The sequence below is a fragment of the Ochotona princeps genome, chromosome 2 (assembly GCF_030435755.1).
Source record: "Ochotona princeps isolate mOchPri1 chromosome 2, mOchPri1.hap1, whole genome shotgun sequence".
NCBI classification, from domain to species: Eukaryota; Metazoa; Chordata; class Mammalia; order Lagomorpha; family Ochotonidae; genus Ochotona; species Ochotona princeps.
In genome coordinates, this window is record NC_080833.1 from 36,959,342 (window position 1) to 36,981,600 (window position 22,259).

A 22,259-nucleotide genomic window follows, 5' to 3' on the forward strand; every position below is an offset into this window, starting at 1 on the left:
GGAAAGGGTTTTGGAGATCTTTGTGCCTTGCCTGGTATGTTTTCACTTCTCAGCTGTTGCCCAGCAGTACAACTTCCCCAGGCTCTGGAGACAGTTGTTCCCGCTTGTTTCTCCAGCCTAGGTGTGTCGCTAGGGTTCCTGGTGTTACCACCTCCGCAGGTTGCACAACCCCCTAGTTGAATTTCTTCACTCTGCTGGCTTCTCCCAAGGGAGTCCCACATCCAGGAAACATCTGCAGTGAACTCTGTTTCCTCAGGGCCCCAACTAAGACAGGACAAAAGAGACCAACATCAGATCCTCCCTGGAAGATGGAACCCCTGGCTGGGCACTGGTAGCTGCCAGTTTCTAGCTGTGCAATTCCTTGCCCATCCCTCTCTGGGTCCAAGTGGCTTTACCCACCCAGAAGGGATGGAACACGAAGATATGCTGAAGGTGACATTCTAATTTCCTGAAGACCAGCTTGCTTTTGGAGGTAAGTTCTTTTCTTACCCAAGATCCTCCTTCTTGGGCTAGAATCTCACCTCTGAAAGTGCTTAACCAAGAGGAACTCTGGCTTTGTGAGACTGGCATTTGGACCAAGCCCTCCCTAGGGTCCTTATCAAAGAGGACAAGAAGATGTTCTTGTGAGAAAGCACAGACAAGCTTAACCTCTGTTTCATTATCTGAGAAATGCGTATCCAGAGTGAAATCTATAGTTCTACTTCTGTCCTGGCTAAATGGATTAATGTAGAAAAAGTGCCTGTCATGATTGAGGTGCTCATAGGGAAAGGCAGTGGCTATTTTGCTGCTGATTCACTAGGACTTGCCACCTGTTTGCTCCAAGCACCCAAGGTGGGATGCCCACCAGTAATGACTTTCTAGCTGTGTTTTGGGAGATGTCAACCAGCTTCACCTCTGTTGTGTGTGATTGCTGGTTACTGTCTCCTCCCTATGGCACTCAGTCTGAGCTCAGCTGCTGTTGGCTACAGGGTGTGGCTAGGGGTGGGAGTTGGCAGGATGCCTGCTCTCAGGGTATAAGGGAGCCCAGGGACAGCAGGGGACAAGCTGGAGCCTAAGTGGCTACAACTCCAGGCGTCATGCTCAGCTTTCTGTCTCGCCTGGGCCTATGGGCCTTTGGACTGATCTTGAGCCTAGTCTTCTTCAAGCTCCTCCGCCTGCTGCTTCGGAAGCAGAGGCTAGCCCGGGCCTTGGACAGCTTCCCAGGACCTCCTACCCACTGGTTCTTTGGGCATGCTCTCGAGGTACAATGTGAAGGTGGGAGGCGTGGTGGGAGGGGGAAGAGGAAATGGCCTTCTTGCCTTCAAAGAATCCAGCCTGTTCTCCCAGGGGGTTGTGGAAGGAGACTGCTCAACTTGGGCAAGGGTGCTGTCCTGGTTGGCACTGTTCTCATCCAGCTTTTTCCAGTAGGATCTGGGCTTTTGTCCTCCCTTAGGCTGGCTTCGGAAGGTGGGAGACTTGGGGTTCGCTCCCCAAATGGCTGCAATGGCTAGTATCGAAGCCAGGAACCAGGAGTTTCATTCAGGTCTCCCACATAAGTGACAGGGACCCAAGCACTTGGGCTGTCTTCCACTACTTTCCCAGGAGCATTAGTGAGATGGGAAATGGAGCAGCCAGGAGTTGAATCGGCTCCCATATGGGATGCAGGTGCTGCAGGAAGTGGCTTAACCTGTGGTAACACAGTTCTGGCTCCAGAGATATCAATTTCTGACTCTGACTATAAAAGGGAAGCCAGAAACTGCTGTTCTGTAATTGACCTTTCACATTCTGAGTGATCATGGGCCTCCAGCTTGTGGAAATTCTAATTTGTCAGATTGCTAGTTGGAATCTGAGCTTAACAACTTCTGCAATTTTTTGATCTGCAGCCAGGTTTGGCAATGCAGTTATAGATTCCTAAGGTTCTGGCTCAGAGAGGGCCATGGCTCCTTCCCTTACCTCCTAAATACACTTTGCTTACTCTAAGGTCGGTGGACTTGCCTCTTTTCCTTGATTGACATTGGACGTGAGCTTGACCTCTAGGCTTTATTTATTTATTTATTTTTTTGACCGCGAGTCTTTTTCTGGCTCCTATTCAGACAGCCCTCTTCCTGGTAACCAGTGTGCATCCTGGGGCTATCTAGGAGAGAAAAGGTGGTGGAGGGAGAAGGGTCCGAGGTTGTCGAGGCTTTTAGCGTATTTTTTGGAAGGAGAAACAGCCCTGCCTGTTCCACCCCAGATGTGTGGGCTGCCTCACCAGGGTCCAATGTCAGCCCCACTCTTCTTGTCTCAAGTCTTGTCCATCTTCTCTGTTGGGGTTGACCCCTGGTGAGTGGAGATCTGCTCTGATTTCACCTCTGTGCCCTCAGGATCCAGTACAAAGCCTGCCATAGAATAGGCAGAACCAACAGTGAATACTGGAGGGGAGAGGGGTTTCCACGGTGGAGGGCAACTGAAGGGGGAGCGTACATGCAAGAAGCTCCGGAAGAAGCTTTGCTAAAGAAGGAAGGAGAGTCTTGGGGGAGGTTGCAGTCTGACTGTAATGGGGGATGCTTCAGTTTTTTCCCTCTGGTGCCCCCTCCACTTTCACCTGCCTCCATCAATGTGGGTTTGCCCTCAGGGAGGTGCCTGGAGGACAGGGTCCATTTGGTTCTTCTACTTGCAAGTCAGATCCATCTGCCCTCCTCCCCCAGCTGCCCTGCCCCACCTGCAGAGTGGAGGGTATAAGTGGGGTATGGGTCAGAGCCGACCTCTGAGCTTCTTGGCGCTGATACAACTATCTGGAGGGCCTGCTCTGGGCACCAGGAAGGACAAGCAGGACTTAAGGGGTGGCCACTCTTGTACTACAAAGGTTTCCTGGAGAACCATGGGAGAAATACCTCTCTTGCATTCCTTCAGGGGTTGGCACCTCTTGACACCATCCACATTTGAACTTGAAAATGGGAGGAAGAAATGGAGGCTGGGAGGGTGTGAGATATTTGCCTGAGATCATACAAAAGTTCAGTAATTGAATCAAGGCTGAGTCTAAGACTCCTGCATTTTTTTTAAAGATTTATTTATTTTTATTACAACGTCAGATATACAGAGGGAGGAGAGAGAGAGGAAGATCTTCCATCCTATGATTCACTCCCCAAGTGAGCTGCAACGGGCCGGTGCTGTGCCAATCCGAAGCCAGGAACCTGGAACCTCCTCCGGGTCTCCCACGTGGGTGCAGGATCCTAAAGCATTGGGCTGTCCTCAACTGCTTTCCCAGGCCACAAGCAGGGAGGTGGATGGGAAGTGGAGCTGCTGGGATTAGAACCGGCGCCCATATGGGATTCCAGGGCGTGCAAGGTGAGGACTTTAGCCACTAGACCATCATACCGGGCCTACTCCTGCATTCTAATTCTAGGACTGCTCAGTTCGTTTGATTTCTAGATCTGGAGGTGACAGGAGTAGAAAGGAAACAAAGGAGAATGGTGGGTGAGGGGCAGGGGGGTGGGGAGGACTTGTCCATCAAGATTAATTTCTCCATTTTGGTCTTCATTTATTGTTTGGAGGCCCTGGTAGTTTCAACTATCATCCTGCTCAATTCTTAGAATGTATCTTGTTCTGCTAGAGTTCCCCTTATCCTACCAGGGGACTCAGGGAGCACTTGGAACACTGGAGGTGTTCAATTTTTGCTTCAAATTGGGACCCCTTAGTGGGGTCAATGTGTGTGTGTGGGGGGGCGGGGAAGAGAAGGCCAGCTGCATGACGGAGGAAAGATGATCTACTGAGGTTGCTGAAGCCTCTTCCCTGTTCCCAGCCATTGCTGTTGCAACACCTTTGTGTAATGCAGAGAAAGCTCTGGCTTAATTTGTTCAGCAAACATTGATCATGGACTCTTTTGCCTCATTGAGTAAGTGATGACAGTTTTCTGTGCTTCAATTTGCTTGTTAATAACATGGAATTAATCACTAGGACCTTGCTTAGTTAGAAAAAGTCACAAAGTAGAGGTTGATTGCAAGCTGTTGGGTACATGGTTGTCGGATGTTGAATGACTGTGAAGGGGATGTTTACTGCAGTAAAAATGTGGAAGATTTATACGATCTGAAGAAAAACCAGAGTATGAGATTTCTACTTCAAAACATGCTCAAACATTTACTCTTGTCACCTTCTTCCTTTCTAATCCAGCCAGTCTTAGGTCTCTCTTTTCCTAAACAACTAGCACTGACCTTGTACAGAGACAGGAAGATGAAGAATCAAGATAAGACGACTGACCTGGCAAGACCAGGTCTGCAGAAGAGATGGGTAATGCAAACTGTGGCTTACAGATCCATGGGCCTAGGGTGCCCTGGTAGAGGAAGTTGAGGGGGCTGCTGCTGAAGAGACTCACCGCTCTAAAAGGAATAGCCTGCAGATGTATAGAGGAAGGGCATCCGCCTGTGTGTAGCGCAGAGCCTGGAAAGACTACCTGGTTCTTAGGATGCCATTTTGATCTCTGTGGTCTCATGCAAGCCTGTGTGAGTATCTCAGCACTGTTGGAACGGTGGGAAGGACAGAGAGGATGAGGCTGTTGGAGGTGCTTAGGGCCAGAGATTCCGGAGGCTACACCGAAAGGCTTGCTTTATTCTGAGCCCCTGAAGGAACTGAAGCAATGAAACAATGAGATTGGCCTTGTGTCTGAGAAAAATCATGCTTTGGGGCATTGATTAGATTGACAGGGAGCCCAGCCAAGCACCGCACAGTGAGCTTCAAGAAAGGGAGAGTGATCCAAGTCTTGGTATGAAGGATGTGGGAGAAGGCATCAGGGCTCTCACCAAAGCCAGATGTAAGGACATCTGTGAGAAAGGGAGACAGGAATACCCTGGAACTTTGCTGAGACATCAACACAGGTCCATCTGAGCAGAATTTAGAAAAGACAGTGAAATACATAAAAAATTCCCTTGAGTGGCAAGGTTGGATTGTATGCAGGGAGGGAATGTATCATTATATCTGAATATTTTTTAAAGACTTGATTATTTTTATTTGAAAGTTATGGAGAAAGAGAGGGAGAGAGAGAAGGAGAGAGAGAGAGAGAGAGAGAGACTGAAAGAGAGAGCGAGAGAGAGAGACTGAAAGAGAGAGAGAAAAAGAGAGAGAGAAAGACTGCTGGTTCATTCCCCAAATGGCCACAATGGCTGGACCTGAGCCAATCCAAAGCCAGGAGCCAGGAGCTTCTTCCAGGTTTCCCACATGGGGAGGGGGCAGCAGCCCAAGAACTTAGGCCATCCTCCACTGCTTTCCCAGGCCATAAGTAGGGCTCTGGTTCAGAAATGGAGCAGTCAGGACATGAACTAGTATCCACATGGGATACTGGCGCTGCAAATGGAGGCTTAGCCTGCTGGGGCGACTTGCTGATGGAGGGGGGGGGGGGTGGTCGGGGGGAGGTTGAGAGGGGGGGGGGCTGGGGGGGGGGGGGGAGGGGGTCCGGGAGAGGGGGAGGGGGGGGCTGCAGGGGGGGGGGGGGGGGGGGGGGGGGGGGGAGGCTCGGGGCTGCTGCAGCCTCAAAGAGGAGGCTCAGGGGCTGGCTGCAGCCTCACTGTGGACAAGGGAGCCTTGGGTCCTGGGTGGAGAGTATTGTAGCAGTTTCCTCCTGTGAGTTGCAAATGTGATGCCTACAAACACATGCACATGGCCTTGGAAATACTGGACCCCATGAGTCTGGGCGATGGTTGGCAGACATGTCTGGGTTTGATTGGATTTTCAGGCCTCTGCAGTGAAATTAGCTGAGATATGCAGCTCAAGGAGGAGCCACAGGTGGCAGAAAAGCTGGGAGAGTAAGTGAGAGAATCTGGGACAAAGTGCAGCACAGAAGAGGCCAAGGGTAGGATATGGGGGAGTGTCACCTTCAGGGGACACATGGTGGGTGTGCTGAGTGGGGCAGCAGGCTAGGGGGAGGACTCACAGGAGGAGAGCTGAAAAGGAGGGTCGCCTACATCGCTGTAGCCTGCAGGCTTTGGGGCTCACCACTGAGAGAGCAAGGCGAGCCTGATCAGGGCATGTGAGAAGTTCAAAGGGAAGAAGAGTAGAGTGTGGCAGCTGAAATGGGAGGAGGCAAGCCACAGACTATTTTGTGCCCTTTTTTGAAGTAGCAAAGACTCAGGCATGCTTTAAAAATAAACGGGAAGGAGCTAGCAGACAGCGGAAGACTATCTGAGCCTGCAGCAGTTGGAGGCCATGAGGAATCCACAGTAGGTGACCTTGGTGGGTCTCAAGGCCTCAATCGCTACAGAAGGACAAGCAGAGAGACTGAGGGTGGTTGGGCCTGGTGGCTGTTCAGGCCTAGCGGTACCCTTGGGGGATTTCCTATTGGACAGCTTCTGGTTCTGGCAACCTCTTGGATTGGGAGCTGGGAGCAGAATGGAGGAAGGAGGCCACTGAGGTAAGTTTTTGAGTAGCAGATTGAGGTTAGCGATGTGGGTATTACCAGAAATGCCTGGTGGGTTCTTTCCTCAGCTTAAAAAGCCAGAAATCTGTTGCAGACAGAAAAGTTTATTTGCGAAGGGACCAGGTGAGCAGACAAGGGAGAGGAAAGGGGAAAGCATGTCCGGAGAGAAAGCCGGGAGGTGGGGTGCCTCTTTAAAGGGGAGGGAGAGAGACACCGAAGGTTTGAGGAAGAGTCTTGGGATTTTAAGCATTCTCTGACCCCTCCTTATTGGGTGGGAACCTACAGGTAAGATGTTCCCCATTGGTGGTCTCTTAATTAGTTAGGAAATGGGTGGACAATGCTTATGCTATCCATCTGAAGGTATGGCCAAGACCTTTGCAGACCTGGATGATCTCAGTGGGGCCTCCCAGCAGGAGCTTCTGCTGATCTCTGGCTGAGTGCTGCCTCCCAGGGGCCTGTCTTGAGCCCTGGGCACTGGGGGAACTCTACCCTTCTGAGACTATAAAACATAGTGGAGACTCATGGGAGAGGCTTTCAGCTCAGTGGCTAAGAAGTCTTCATAAGAATGGGCATAGTTCAAGGCTGGGTGGTGTCTGGAAAAGTAATACGTTTTTTTGTTGCTGGGATGTTTTGGCCCTTGGAGCACAGAGATGGTACTGGGCCCGTAGCCCTGGGAATAGGAAGGTGAGAGCAACATGACCAGAGAGCACCAAGGCACAGGGCCAGACAAAGCCCTAGCCCATCTCCTCCCTGTTTACTTCATAAACCCTACATCCTTTTTTGTGAGCAAATTTGGTTTTGTTCTCAAGCAACACTGCAGGAGGGCTGTGGCAGCTGCAGACTGACCAGACGGGTAGCTTGTGCTTTGGACACTGGTCAAATGGGCATCAGGTCAACTGGTTGCTGGCCTGAGCAAGCTTGCTAATGGAAGACACAGCAGGAAGAGCCTCGGTCAGGCTCACTGATCTGCTGTGACTCATGTGACTGTTCAGATTGATAAAGAGAAGTGACAGTTCTGCTAGATGGCCCTTTTTGGTCTAATTCTTGGAGCAAAACTTTCTTAGATTTAGGGAGCAGAAAAGAAAGGGATGTCACACGCTTGTTCTTCCCAATCCCTCCTATTCTTCATTCCTGGGTTAATAGGAAAGCAAATGTGAGGATGTATGAGGAGGGGCTGAAGAACTGGGAGCCAACATTTATCTCCATGGCCTGCTCCTTCTCTGCTTCCTTCCTCCTTGAGAAAAACAAGCTGGCCTGGACATCCTGGCCCTGGAAGCATCTCAGTTCAGGGCATCTGAGGACGAATGTGAGGCATATGGTTGTATACCCAGAGGAACAAGCCAGGCAAACACACATTCTCAGAGGGAGGGTGCTGGGCCCTGCAACTGCAACTGCAACTGGGGGGTGGGTGGCTGCAACTGAGGCAATGGTGCCAGTTTCTGGGGCCATTCTCACTCTTATATTGTTTCAGGGGCAATCAAAGACTGGACTCATGCAAGCTGGCTGTGACAGCTGTCAGCACAAAGTCAGGGAATACTGCAGAGGGTATGTGCCTGACTGGGAAGGAGTGGAGTGGGCACAGAGGAGCCCTATGAGCCCTATGAGCACTAGTTCCCACAGTCCAGAGAGCCTCTGAGTCTGGTCATACTGTCACTTGCAGGGCCCTTCCCTGCCCTGTCCAAATGCGGTTTGAGACCTTAAAAGTCATGGGAGCAGGGAAGCAGTCATAGTGATCAGACAGGTGGTAAGGAAAATGCAGGAGGATACCCAGGAAAATAAGAGAGGAGTCATTTCCAGGGATGCAGCTGGCAGGGCTACTGGAGAATCCCACTTTATCTGCAGGTGGACAAGATTTTCTTCATTTCGAGCTTTTTTTTGACATTGTGTGCTCAAGCGTAGGAACTTGTTATACTTGTCTGTCCCCACTGCCTTGGGTTAAACGCTGGATCCTGAATTCAGAGGCAGTGAGGGACAAGACCCATGGGGAAATTCTGCCAGACTCTACTGAGTGTCTGGGAAAGGAGGAAGGCTTGGGTGGGAGTTTGGAGACCAAAACAGACCCCATATCCAGGCGCTTGAAAGGAGAAGCTTGGGCCAAAGATCCATGTGGGCTGCATTGTCGGTTACCTGTGCTTTGCTTTAAGGCCTTCCTAGGGAGATACATTATGGACAAGCTGAGTGGGTGGGGACTGTGTTTGCAGAGAAGAGCAGGCAACAGGGCCAGCACAGGTAGCAGGTGCACAGTCCCCAGCAAGAACAGCATTCCCTGCACTGTGCACAGTCTTACTGCGCGGTGCACAGCTTAGGCAACTGAACACAGTGGTCCCAAAAGGCTTCGGTGTGAAGAGAGTACAGGGCTCTAGCTTGAGCCGGAGCAGGGCTAACTTGTTGGCAACGGGTAAATGAATTCATGGCTCTGGGCCTCAGTTTTATCATCTATAAAACAGGAGTAATTATTATTTCACATCAGGTACATGGCACAATCTATGAATTCATTCAGACAGTACCTGGTAACCATCTACTGTTCCCATTTATTCTGTTGGTTGTGAGGTTGAATGGAGGAATGAGGAGTACATTTACTTATAGCCCAGAGCTGTCAGGCCAGCACAACTGAGGAAGCTGACAGAAATCAGCAATGGTGTTTATCATGCAGGAAATGCTGTGACAGACTTTCCGTGACACCTCCAAATTGAGCAAGACCTTGGGCTGGCCCCTCACGTGACTGAACATCTTTGGCAAATTCTGAGTAGTCAGCTGTTTTGTGAGCTTTCCCTTCTTTCTTCATTTCTTTTCACCTCCACCATTCATTTCATTCTTTCAACATACACTTCATCAAGTGGGGGGTACAAGGGAATTCTGGTATACCTGCACTCTCTTGGTCTTAGAAATCTAAAACCATTCGACTTAAGTTTTTTTTTTTTTAAGATTTATTTATTTTTTATTGGAAAGTCAGATATACAGAGAGGAAGATCTTCCATCCACTGATTCACCCCCCAAGCGGCCGCAGTGGCTGGAGCTGAGCTGATTCAAAGCCAGGAGCCAGGAGCTTCCTCTGGGTCTTCCACACAGGTGCAGTGGGAGGTTTTAGGCCATCCTCTACTACCATGTCAGGCCATAAGCAGGGAGCTGGATGAGAAGCGGGGTCACCAGGACACAAACCAGCACCTGTATGGGATCCTGGTGCATGCAAGATGAGGACTTTAGCCACTAGGCTACCGCACCAGGCCTTCGACTCAACTTTTAACAAAAAGCTTGAAAACAAACTTGAGTTCTTTCAAGCATTAAATACTGGGTGGGGGATGTGAAGTCAACCTCCTGAGTTCATGCACTATGGGGTCCTTGCTATGCCTCAGCTGCCTCTTCCCTCAGGGGGGACTGCAGGAATTGCTGAGGATTCCAGGGGACGAGGATATGAGGTTCCTGGCACAAGACCTTACTTCAGCTGAGCCACTGCTGCCCTTGCCCACAGCCTGCAAAGCTCTGCCTGATCCCAGGCTCTGAGCAGGCAGCTGAGGGCTGCGAGTGGATTGACGTCCTGATACATCCCTGTCCTGTCCCACTCAGTGTTAGCGACATGGGATGGCAGTAAAACATACTGGCTGGGGAAGGAGGGCAATACGTGTGATTATGTGAAAAGGCTGCGTGTGTCTAAGTTGTGGTTGCAGGGCTCCATTTCTGTAATGCACCTCTGGGTGAGTGGGTGTATCTAGAGCTTCCCCTCCCCCATAAAGAGTACACAGGGTTTTGCGGTGATCTCTCCACCCCCCTCTCAGGTAATTACATTTCCCCACCCTTCCAAGGACAGCTCTTTGAAACCATCTGCTCTTTCTTGCCTCTGAATCTTGGTGCTTGCTCCAATGCAGAATGCTCTTCCTTTACACATCACACGGCTTAAAGTGTTTCAAATTTCACCTCAAATGCCATGTCCAACAAGAAGTCATACTGGACCGCCCTATGCAAGCAGGTCCTCCTTGTTAGCCTTTAGTTCCTTCCCAGAACTCACCAGTATCTGTCACATTTAATTGCTTAGTTGTTTACCGTATGCCCTCCCCATAAAATGAAAGGCTAATATGGTGTCACTCTCATTCTCTTTGGAGGTGATTAATCTGTTACATAACAAACAGGGACTAGTTCTGTAATGGAAAAACCTTGACCAGGAGGAAGAAACTCTCTTCAGCAAATGGCAGGTACAAGGTTGTTGGAAAGTGCCAGGTGGAAAGCAGGTTGGCTAGTAAAGGGTTGTAAAGCTAGCCAAAGTGTGAGAAGGGGGGAGTCTTAGAACAGTGACTTTGAACATGGTACTGACTTGGGATGTATGGGAGAGAAGGTGCAGGTGGAAGGAGCCACAGCGACTTGGGGCCTGGCTGGTAACAATGGGTTCCTGAGCAGCTCTGGTTTTCTCTTCCATTTCAGATCCAGAAGACAGGGAGCCTGGATAAGGTGGTGTCCTGGACTCAGCAGTTCCCTTATGCCCACCCACTCTGGCTTGGACCATTTGTTGGCTACCTGAATATCTATGAGCCTGACTACGTCAAAGCTGTGTATAGTCGTGGGGGTGAGGCACTCCTGGGAGCAAAGGGTCAGGGGAGGATTCCTGGGTCTGGGCAACTGAGGTCTCCCACCGTCCTGATCCACAAATCTTCTCTGGGAACCCCCTGGCCAGGCTTGACCCAGTATTCTCCTTCTACAGACCCTAAAGCCCCGGATGCGTATGATTTCCTGCTCCAGTGGATTGGTAAGTGAGTACTTGCCTAACCTGCCCTTCCTATCCAACACCCTGCCCCGCTCCAGCCTGCCCAACCTACTCTCCATGGATAATGCTATCACCTGAACCAGCACACACCTGGGTGCCTGGACTATTCTCTGTGGGGAGCAGAGGGAGGGTAGATTCTAGACAACTTCTCTTGCCAGGCTGTCTTCTATCTTGGATAGGTACCCCTTCCACTGGTCCTATTGCTCTGGTTAAACCCTGACTGATGCGGATTTTGGTTTAAGCATGATTCTAGAGGGATAGGACCTTAAGGATGAGTATTCTGAATGGGTCATTCTCCTGCTGGTCCTGTCATCTTACATGGACAGGCAGACACACATCCTGGAGGATGTGTGGGAGAGAAAAGACTTCTTGGAGGGGGCAGCAACAGCATGGCTCCTCCAGTAGTCTCTATCAGGAGATGCTATCTAGGACAAGGCCTAGGGAAAGGGGTGGTGGGAGGACTGTGACTGGTGTCACCAGAAAGCTGTGGGGCCTTCTTGGTGGCTGAAGGGCATCTGGGGGATGAAGCAGGTCAGGGAGAACTGGCCACCTTTGACTGACAGGAAGAGGACTGTGGTTGATGATAACAGTATCTAGGAGCTACTGAATATTCTTGAGCGAGATCATGTGCTTCTCTAATGTTCCCTCAGCCCCACCTCTTGTTTAACTCATGATCTCCTGGGATCTAGAAGTAGGCAGGGCAGGGCCAAGAGTAAGAAAATGCTCCCAAGACCACTCACCCAGAACTCTAGAGAAGTCTGTATTTCTGTGATCCTTACCCTCTTCGATGGTCAAAGGGCAGATCAAATGGAGAGACAGAAAGGGCATGGAGAGACAGAAGGGAGTGATTTTGAAGCTAAGAATGTATTTCTCTTGCTGGGTATGTGTGGTGGTTGGAGGCCAGGGTCCTGCCCAAGGCTACCAGGTTCACACAGGGCAGACTGTTCCCTGGAGGCTCTGGTGACAGACAGTAGCCAGGAGTCAGAGCGTAGTAGGCCTCCGTCTGCACCCAGGGAGCTTCGGCCTATTTTCTGGTCCCAGTGGCATCCGAACCAGATTCCCAGAACCCAGGCCTTGTGGCATAGCTGAGAGTGACAACGGAGCCAATCCATCCCAAGCAAAGAATTCTCTGAGCCAGGATTGCAGTTACCTCTGTGTCCTGCAGTCATGGCAGCTTGGTGGTCAGACTCACAAGGAACTCCTGGGGGTTCCACCCTAGAGGCTCTCACCCTCTCCTCCTCAGGTTAAAGGGTGGGAGTGCATGGGCTTTGTTCCACATTACCAGGCAAGGGGCAGGGTTGCCTGGCCTGACTGACTCCTCTTCCCACCTCCTCTGTAGGGAAAGGCCTGCTGGTTCTGGACGGGCCCCAGTGGTTCCAACACCGCAAGCTGCTCACCCCTGGCTTCCATTATGATGTGCTGAAACCCTACGTGGCCATATTTGCTGACTCCACACACGCCATGCTGGTGGGCTCCCTGGGCTGGCCTTCCTCACTCTCCTCTGGCCTCCTCTGCGAGGGCTGGTAGGGGAAGAGTATCAGGGATGGATGACCCTCCTGACCCCCAGAGCAGACACCTGCAGACTGAAGGCTGAGGCTCCCTTCCAGGCAGCCTGGTCCTTGCCCCCACAGGGAGGCTGATCCTCTTACTTGTCTGACTAGGAAGGCCTTAGCAAGGCTCCTAGTGTGAATTTGAGGGTTGCCTATCTTTGGGAGGGTCAGAAGGTTATTCACTCTAAGAGTGTTTCCCACCTCCCCGGCTTACCTCCCACCTCCTAACACCAGGCTGCTGCTGCTCATCTCCGGCCACGATGCTGGAGTCCCAGAGCTGTGAACTCCTCTGGAGCTGCCCGGGCCAATCTTACCCCCTGCATGAAGCTCCTACCTGCCATTACTGCACGCCTGACTTCCACACAGCCTATTCCAGGGAACTCACCCTCTCTAGACTTCCCAGATGAGTAGAGAGTATCCATTAGCTGGGCAGCATCTGCATAGGGACCAGGGGCTGCCCAATCCCCACACTACAGCAGTACAGAGAGCAGGGCAGGTCAGAGACTGGGGGATGTGGGAGTCTTGGCAGTAGAAAATAGGCTGTGGGCCCTGTGGGGCAGGGAGGGGCATCCAGCCCAGCTGGCTTCTTCCCTGACACCTGTTTCTGGTTCCAGGACAAATGGGAGAAAAAGGCTCAAGGAGGTAAGAGCTTTGACATCTTCACTGATGTGGGCCACATGGCACTGAACTCGCTCATGAAGTGCACATTTGGAAAAGGAGAAGGTGGCTTGACTCACAGGTCAGGGGGTACCCTTGTGTGAAAGCTGGCTCAGAGGGGGTGAGAGTTGTACCCTGTTCTGAGAGGACATGGGAGGGGTAGGGAGACACTGCTGGATTCCATACAGAGGCTTAAATGCAGGGAGGGGGCGGACAGCGAGAGCTATGGTTGGGATTGAAATGGAGCCACTTCAGGTTTTGCTCCCAGTCTGCCTGAGCTGCAATCCTCTCTCCCTGGACTTGACAGAGACAACAGCTACTATCAGGCAGTCAGCGAGCTCACCCTGCTTGTGCAGCAGCGCATCGAGTCCTTCCAGTACCACAATGACTTCATCTACCAGTTCACACCACCTGGCCGCCGCTTCCTGAAGGCCTGCCAGGTGGCCCACAACCACACTGGTGGGTCTCTCTTGCAGGGCCCACCTCCTATTCTCCTGCTGGTCCCTCTGTGCTCCCTCCTACTGCAGGGCCTGTCTCCCTTTGAGCAGAGAATGGGACCCAGGTAGTGATGACCTGTGTTCCTGCCCCAGACCAGGTCATCAAAGAGCGGAGGGCAGCCCTGCAGAATGAGAAAGAGTGGGAGAAGATCCAGAACCGGAGGCACCTGGACTTCCTGGACATTCTTTTGGGTGTACGGGTGAGTGCACAGTTGCCCACCTGTGCCTGTGACTGGGTCCTAGAGAGGCCTCCAGGCCAAGCTCCCAAGATAGGGTTCACTGCACAGCCAGAAGGACTATTAAGCATTTCTCCCTCAGACTCCAGCCAGTATCACATGCTTCCTGTCTATAATACACCTCAGGGAAGTATCATGGCAGGTGCAGCACATGTGGGTGTGCAGGTGGGCTGTGGCACTAAGGAGAGATGCAACTGAGATTTGGCCATGTAGTGGCCTGAAGCCACTTGCATGGGAGAATCAGAGATTTCACTCACTTATCTATTTGTTTATTCATCTACTCCATAAATTTACCCTGGGTTAGATCTTGCACTGCGAAAGACCCAGCCCTTCCTTCCAGATTCTTTAGTCTAGTGGAGGGATAGCAAATGGATGCAGACAGAGATGGATATCTTTGCTTTGTGGGCATTCTGTGTGCCAAATGAGCACAGCTCATGGTTGGGGCTAGATTAGGTCACATTCCTTGTCAGAAGGACTGGGGAAGGTTCTGTGGAGTAGCAGGCTGGGCTTGTAAAAGTGAGGGTGTTGAGAAGAGAGAGAGAGAGAGAGAGAGCGAGAGCGAGAGAGAGAGAGCGAGAGAGCAAGAGAGAGGAATCTGTAGGCAAAGTCCTAATGCCCAGGTGAGTGGGAGTTTCTACCCCTTCTCTTGAAGCTTCATATGACAACTGCTGTTATGAGTTCTTCTGGGGACCCACTCACATGACTTGAGCTGTCCCACTATGTTTTCCCTAACCCAGGGTGGACGTGAAATCCAGCTGTCAGACACAGAACTCCGGGCTGAAGTGGATACATTCATGTTTGAAGGTCACGACACCACCACCAGTGGCATCTCCTGGTTTCTCTACTGCATGGCCTTATACCCTGAGCACCAGCAGCGTTGCAGGGAGGAGGTCCAAGAGATCCTGGGAGACAAGAAATTGTTCCAGTGGTGAGTGAGCTGGCATGAACCCAGTCCAACCTTTCCAGTCTGGAAGAGTTGTGCTCATCCTGGGCTGGGCTACCTGAGTATGACTTAGAGGCACCCAGGCAGCCAGATGAAGATGCCAGAAGCTGTCCTGGTTCCTCCAGGGTTGTAGATTTGTGGGGGGTGGAGTGGGGTGGGGTGGGAAGCTGAGCATGGGTATACCCCTGAGTCATTCTTCCCAGTGGAACCTTTTAGATGTGTAGGGAATGAAGTTGGCAATACAAGGCACGGATTTCATGCGCTGATGTCTCCTGGTAGCAGACACTGGCTAAGCTTCTGGTTTCTGGGTAGAATAGGGAGGGCTGGAAGAGAAAGGAAGAAATGGGTGATGCAGGGAGCCAGGAGAGCTGGTTCTTGGGCCCCCGCCTTTGCACGGCAGGAGAAACCCAAATCTATACTCTTCTCTCTGAAGAAAGAGTAAGATTGTTCTCTAAATTTCATCACTTACAAACTCTCAGATGTTCCTTTCTGCTCTTTGATGCCCTAAGTGTGATACCAATTGATCCTAACTTCTCTTTGTAAGTAACCTCATCTCTCACAGCCTGTTCCCACTCTGCCTACTTGCCTTTCTTCCTTTTCAGGCCTTTGTGTCCTGCCATGCCCTTCACTTTCTTCCTGAGCTGCCTCTGGCATGTGATTTTATATACTACAGAAGCATGAAAAAGGCTCAGTGGATGAAGAACTGTGGGTTCATTTGTAGGCTACTGGAAGTGGTAGTTCCAAGGGCTAAGATCTGCTGGATGAAGTCTCTATTATTTTATTAGTTAGATGTTGTAACCCCCTCAGGGTATCTGGAGTGCAAGTAGGAAGAGTAGGAAGAACCAAGCTGAGGTTCACACTTAAACAACCAAAAAGCTATCAGAGAGAGGAAGATCGAGCCACCTGGAGGTTGGGGGCAGAAGAATGAGGATAGAGGGGGCTTGGGTTGGCTTTCCAAGAAGGGTTCACACTCAGAGAAAGAGCTACATGTTCAAGGATGAGTAGCAGTGTGGACCCAGCCTGAGGTAGGGAGTTAGAACATTTACTTTTTCCACTTAATTTCATCCAGGACTTTGAGGAACTTAGAGGATAACTAAATAAAGTAGTGAAAAACACAAGCAAAAAACAAGAACTGAGTGGGAAAAAGACCTAGAGTTCAAGTAACCGTAGGGATAATTGGATTCATATTGGAGTCTGAGCTTCTTGATGACCAAAGGAAACACATACATACACACTCAATTTTACCTAGGCTTGTCATTATTGCTGCATTAAAAAATACATGAACATATTGGTCTTTCCTTCAACCAACATATGTCAGCTTTTGCCCATTTCTTTCCATCCCAGCTTCCGGGGGAAAACAAACTGAACCTAAAGGTCTGTTCTTACTGGGGTTTTCTGGATATTCAGCCATTTGACCTTGATTTTGATGGAGAAGTGTATATTCATCTCTATGGCCCGGTTCCTCCCACCTCTAGTAGTGATGATGAGGAGGGGATAGGAGATACAGAGTCAGATTCCATTGAATCTGTGTGGCCGCCTGCGTCTGGTCTGTGTACATGGGCTCCATGGCTCTTCTTGCTTGAGGGTATGAGGTAGAGGTGAGGGGGAAGGCAACGTGCTGGTGAGGTGGGGAAGCTGGGGCTGGCCCTGTCTTCTTCTGGGGCCCCATTGCTCCACATTCCCAGAATGTCTTGATTCTTTTGCTGCAGGGATGACCTGGGGAAGATGACCTACTTGACCATGTGCATCAAGGAGTGCTTCCGCCTCTACCCACCAGTGCCTCAGGTGTTCCGACAGCTCAACAAGCCTGTCAACTTTGTGGATGGACGCTCTCTGCCTGAGGGTGGGACAGCCTGGGATAGGAGGTGGAACTTCAGTCCTATGGGCACTTCTTTGGTACCCTTTGTGCTGTTACCCAAACCTTTATCCCAGGAAGAGATAGCTCAGATGCTGTGTTTAGGGAGCTGCACACCAAACCCTGGTTCACAATTTAGGGTTTTAAGCCTCTATGTCCTGTGTAAAATGGGGGGTGCAGATGAAGGTGATTTTAGGATTGACAAGAAAGTTTTCCAGGACCATCATGTACCACAACACTCACCCAGTGGTACCCCAGACTGCATAAGGAAGCACGATTCGTGTGGCCTATGAAGCTATGTAGCCATGTTTGATGGATTTGCATAGTGTTCTGATCTATACCCAACCCTTGAAGAGTTTCACATGAATGGGGGCTATTGATAGCTTCACATCGTCAATGATAGCATTCCAGCAGTTAGTTAATTAAAAGCAGAAAGATTCTTGTGGTCCCCAGGCTCATTGGCACGATGATTTTATTCCTCCTTGTTTTCTTCACTCCACAATTGCCTGTGTCAGGTGCCTCATTCAGTGCTGGGACTGTAGGAACTAGGTGTGATTAGCAGAATACTTAGACAAACCAAGTGTGGTCAGAAGCTCTCCATCCCTGACAAGGGTTAGCCAAGGGCTAATGTTACAAAATGGGCACTCTTGGTGGTGGTGGAGGGGTCTGGCCCTTTGTAATCAAAATCCTGGCATCACCTGATTACTGTGTCTCTGCTGTGTTCATAGGCAGCCTGATCTCTCTGCATATCTATGCCCTCCATAGGAACAACACTGTGTGGCCCAACCCTGAGGTATCCTATACACTGGGCCCAGAGGACAAACAGGGTGGGCTGGTGGTGGTGGGAGTCACACTCTGCCAACACCTGGTGAGTGTTGAAACAAGGTCTATCCCTTAGGTCTTTGACCCTCTGCGTTTTTCCCCGGAGAACTCATCTGGACGCCATCCTTTTGCCTTCATTCCCTTCTCTGCTGGGCCCAGGTAGGAAGACCCTCCAGCCCCTCAGGTTGGAGCACAGTGGGCATTGTTATAGGGTAATTTGTGAAGAAGTGGATCCTATTGAGTTTGTGGTGACCTTTGTGTACAATAAGCCAAAAGTGTCTTCTTGCTATTGTCACACTGCTGTCCCTGGGAAGTGGGTGGGATGGGTGTGTCATTTCAAAAGACTCCCAAACTAGACCTCCAATGTGGGTCTAAAAGCCTGGGACCCTTGCCATGTTCCCAAGTTCTGTTTTTAAAGTTGAGGTCAATCAGCTTGTCAGCCAGTTATGACTCTCATTGTAGTTTCTGGCTTATGTGGTCATTGGATTTCCTCACTGTTGCTTCTCCCTGCAGGAACTGCATCGGGCAGCAGTTTGCTATGAATGAGATGAAGGTGGTCTCAGCCCTGTGCTTGCTGCGCTTTGAGTTCTCTCCAGACCCTCTGCAGCAGCCCATCATGCTGCCCCAGCTGGTCATGCGCTCCAAGAATGGCATCTACCTCCACTTGAAGCCACTGGACTCCCAGTCTGAGAAGTAGCTCTGCTGAGAGCTGGGGGCTCTGCCTGACCAGACTGTGGCCTCGGCTGAGTGCTGCTGTCCAGCACTGTACATGCAGTTAATTGGGTCTTTCTGCTTTTGGGATCTTGTAGCTGTGGGAGTGGAATTGGCACATAGACAATCACCTACAGGCCAGTGCCTTGGGAACATTGTAATATGCTTGTTTGTATATTGTAGAGTTCATGTGTTCACCCAGCAGATGTGTTCACCCAATAAATATTCAGTGAGCACCTATTTGCTCACCTTCTGTATTGGACAACCTTTCTAAAATTTATATTCCAGTCTTTGTGACTCAGGGGGAGTCCAGTGGAAGTTCTACTTCAAGACTCATGCTTATGAGCAGAGCTTGCAGGACAGGAGGAAACCTGGAGATTGCCACTTCACCGAGATAGATTTCTTTGGTTGACTTCACCTCTGTGTGTGTTTGGATTCTAACAGATGGAAGGTCCAAACTCTACAAAATGATGAATAAGCCTTACTCCCTTCTGGCCACCCCTGAAACCAAGCAACATGAAGCATGTCTCACTAAGTGCCTTCTGACTTCTGGAGATGGAGTTCTGTGGCAGTCCTGCCAGTGTCAGGGTCTATGTTTTGTAGAAACATGGTGTCCTGAGAATTCAGGGTTTGTCTGGAGGAGGTGGCAGAGAGGCATGAGGGGCTCCCTGGAAGGGAGAAAATGCCCACTTGAATTAGGCATTATAGGAGACGCAAGAAGGTGCAGACTTCTGGAGAGGGCTCAGAGCTGAGGTAAGGTAATGAGCTGGAGGTCTTTCCTCTGTGGCAGTCTGTGCATGTCCACCTCTTAGGTTAAAGGTCTGAGGCCTTGAGTGGGATCCAATGCAGGGATTAGATGGGTATGAAACGAAGAGCTTAGGAGCTTAGGGAGAGGGGCAAAAGGTTATACAAAAGAGGAATTCCAGCTCTGGAACCTAGTGCTGAAGCTATGATGCCCCGGGGAGCTATAGATGAATCCTTTCTGCCATAATTGGTTCTTACCCTCTCTGAAGAAGGTTGCAGCATGCCTGCCACAGGCCACCTGCTTATCCCTGCAAAGTCCCAACAATACCGAGACTCCTGCCCCTCCTAGGGTGTGATGCAGAGATCCCGGCCAGCATGTGTGTCTCAGTTGTCTGCTTGTAACATAGGTAGATGGTTCTCTGTAACAGCCCAGGTAGAGTTTCCACAACCAGCATGTGTGAGCAGAGCCCAGAATTCACAATCACATTGTACACGCACATGATACCCTATTCTAAAATGCATCCATTTCCCTTGTCTCCAGGTGTTAGGCTGGCTGTTACTCCATTTCAGTATCAACGAAAGGGACCTGCCAAACCTTCTTCTAGGAGACACTTGAGCTCAGGCTGGTGTCCTTTGAGCCAGACTCCTTTCTTGGTTTAAAGCCCTCCCTAAGGGTGTGTGCAAGCAGGAAACAGAGTTGAGGATTCTAGTGCCAGAGAGCAGAGAGTACTTCCTGCAGGAAGGGAGGCTGGAGGCTGGGCACTGGTGGGCACATAGGCAAATTCTGCTTAGTCCTTCAAGCTCTCCAAACACACCTGACTGCCTCTTGTGATCCTGGGTATGTGAGTGGCGTATGAGAGGCATATCAAGTATAACCGTTGTGTTTCTTTGTGGTTGCCATGGAGTTCTATATATGAGTGTGTATGCTCACCCTGGGTCTTATCTATTGCCTGGAGCCAACAGGATTACTACTGGGACACCTGCTGACTCCCTGTAGATTCCTGCAATTATAACACCTTCCCATAGCTGGCCCCCAGCACACTGAGCTCACATTGCAGAGCATCCTTGGAGTAAGGCTGAGCTAGTTTGGAAGGCCAGGGACCCAGGAGAGAAATCCTGGCTGCAGCCACCACCTGGGCAATGGGGAGTGGGTGGGGATTGGGGGTGGGAGATTGAGACACAGTAAGGTGGATGGCTCCAGGGAGCTCTATTCTTGGCATCTGGGGTTTTAGAACAGGAGTAGTCAGAGCAGAGTAGAATTGGAGACATGTAGTCAGAACTAGCAAGAGTCATGGGTCCGGCTAAAATAAGCCGGCAAGAGAAGGGACACCTGCTTGGTGGGAGTGCATAGGAGGCAGGTGCTGGGAGTAGGGCCCAGTATTCCCAAGCAGTTAGTAAGTGTGGGCAGAGCTATTGATATCCCTCCTTAATTAAGGGCCATCCTAAGGAGAGAAGCTGTTTGGGTCTGGCCTCCACCTGAAATGACCAGACCAACTGGTCTCCTGAGCTTCTTCCAGCCTTTTCCACCCCTTTGTGAGTCTTCTGAGAATCCTGTAGTCCCCATGTATGAGGAAAGCCAGCAGGCAGCTGGTGATTCAGCTAGGTTAGACTTCATTTTCATGTCTCAGGAGACAAGTCCTTTGTCTAAATTTCATTGTCACAGGAGCCTCAGGGACTTGGCAGGGTAGGAGCTCCAGGGGTCAGATGCATATTCTGAATTCTACATGGAGCAAGGTGGGCTGCATCAGGCTGGCTTGGAGTCTTTGCATCACAAGGCAGATATCATCTTTCTCATTCCCTGGAAGGGACTTAGTGTGTGTCTTCCCTGCCTTCTGCCTCTACCATTATATCTCCATCTCCTCCCAAGGGTAGACAGATCCTGCAGACAAGCTTGCAAACTCTACTCCAGGGAGGAGGGGAGACACAGAAGCCAGCTTTGATGACTGCTGTGCAGATGGCACTAGGCAGGAGATACTTAGACAGACTTAGCTGGGATGTTGCTCAGGGACTGGGTTACACTAGCACTGGAAGATGACACATGAAACTGTGGAGCCCATGTGTGTGGGGTCTTGTCTTGCCAAAAAAACTTCAGAGGCATGATTAAGTAAAAGAACAACAGGAAAATTATCCCAGACTATCCGCGTGACTTTGATGTAACCACAAGAAGGAAGAGATGAGAAAGCAGAGAACGAGAGAGGGATAAAGTATGAGAGAAAGAGGGAGAGGGAGAGGGGGATTGGAAGAGAGAGAGAGAGAGAGAGAGAGAGGGAGAGAGAGAGCGAGAGAGAGAGCGCGTGTGAGAGCCACAGAATGCACAGAATGGTAGGAATGCAGCTCTAGAGCTGGTCAAGGTGAGGATTTGCTCCTAGAACCTTCAGGGGGGGCCTGGCCCTGCTGATGACTTGGTTTTCTCCCTGCAGTACCAGCCATTTCAGACCATTGGCTGCCAGGACTGTAAGAGAAGACATAGCTGCTATTTAAGATGTTCCCAGTCATGATAGAGATAACAGCTATCCCTGAATTCAGGGACAGGTGATCTCTGACAGCACAGGGCTAGCCCTGCATCAGGCGAAAGTTTAATTGTGTGAAGCATCTAAGTAGTCACTTGTTAGTTGACTCCCTCCACACAGTGTCTGGAGTCCTATGGTGGAGGCACTGGGAGGGCAGGGCCACATTACTGGGCCCTCACCCTTATAGGGTCCTGAGGAACCAAGTTCCTCAGAAGATGACTAGGGGAAGCTCCTGGGGGGGCGAGGCCTAGTCAGGCCTGCCTCCTGCTTGGCGGTCTAGGCTCCTGCTTCTCAGCACATCACACGTCCAGTTTGTCAGCATCCTCTAATTCCACTCTGGTGATGTCCTTCCTTGTCATGCTTCAGGCTCCTCCTTGAATTTTTCTGATTTCTGTCTTCTCTCTCCACATTGAAGCCACTACCCAGCTTCTTCCAAGCAAATGGAATGACATCCAAATGCCTTCTATGCCTTTTAAGCCTTCTATGGGTTGCTGCTCAGCCACATGTCCCTTGTCCAACTCCACTTCCCAACTCAGCTCTTATTGAGGTCACTGAATTTGTGTCCCCGCCTCCTCTGCCTGTTATTTCCCCAAGGCTCAGGCTAATGACCTGCCAGC

The 22,259-nt window shown here is 50.6% G+C and overlaps 1 protein-coding gene across 1 annotated transcript; it reads left to right on the forward strand.

Annotated features, from left to right (window-relative positions):
- The first annotated feature begins 1,027 nt into the window (after positions 1–1,027).
- On the forward strand, positions 1,028–18,645 carry LOC101527777 (cytochrome P450 4B1). The gene is made up of 12 exons (XM_004599432.3): positions 1,028–1,241; positions 10,778–10,919; positions 11,055–11,099; positions 12,457–12,584; positions 13,282–13,406; positions 13,632–13,783; positions 13,915–14,021; positions 14,795–14,985; positions 16,710–16,843; positions 17,584–17,648; positions 17,754–17,836; positions 18,191–18,645. Exons 1-12 carry the CDS (start codon positions 1,077–1,079, stop codon positions 18,372–18,374), a joined length of 1,521 nt encoding a protein of 506 aa, XP_004599489.2. The 5' UTR covers positions 1,028–1,076; the 3' UTR covers positions 18,375–18,645.
- Positions 18,646–22,259: the final 3,614 nt, after the last annotated feature.

Bases quoted from the DNA above. Each gene is read 5' to 3' on its own strand.
- LOC101527777 (XM_004599432.3), top strand. From the start codon at position 1,077: ATGCTCAGCTTTCTGTCTCGCCTGGGCCTATGGGCCTTTGGACTGATC. The intron at 13,407-13,631 runs GTCAGGGGGTAC...TGGACTTGACAG, and splicing joins GAAGGTGGCTTGACTCACAG to AGACAACAGCTACTATCAGG. The intron at 14,986-16,709 runs GTGAGTGAGCTG...CTTTTGCTGCAG, and splicing joins GACAAGAAATTGTTCCAGTG to GGATGACCTGGGGAAGATGA.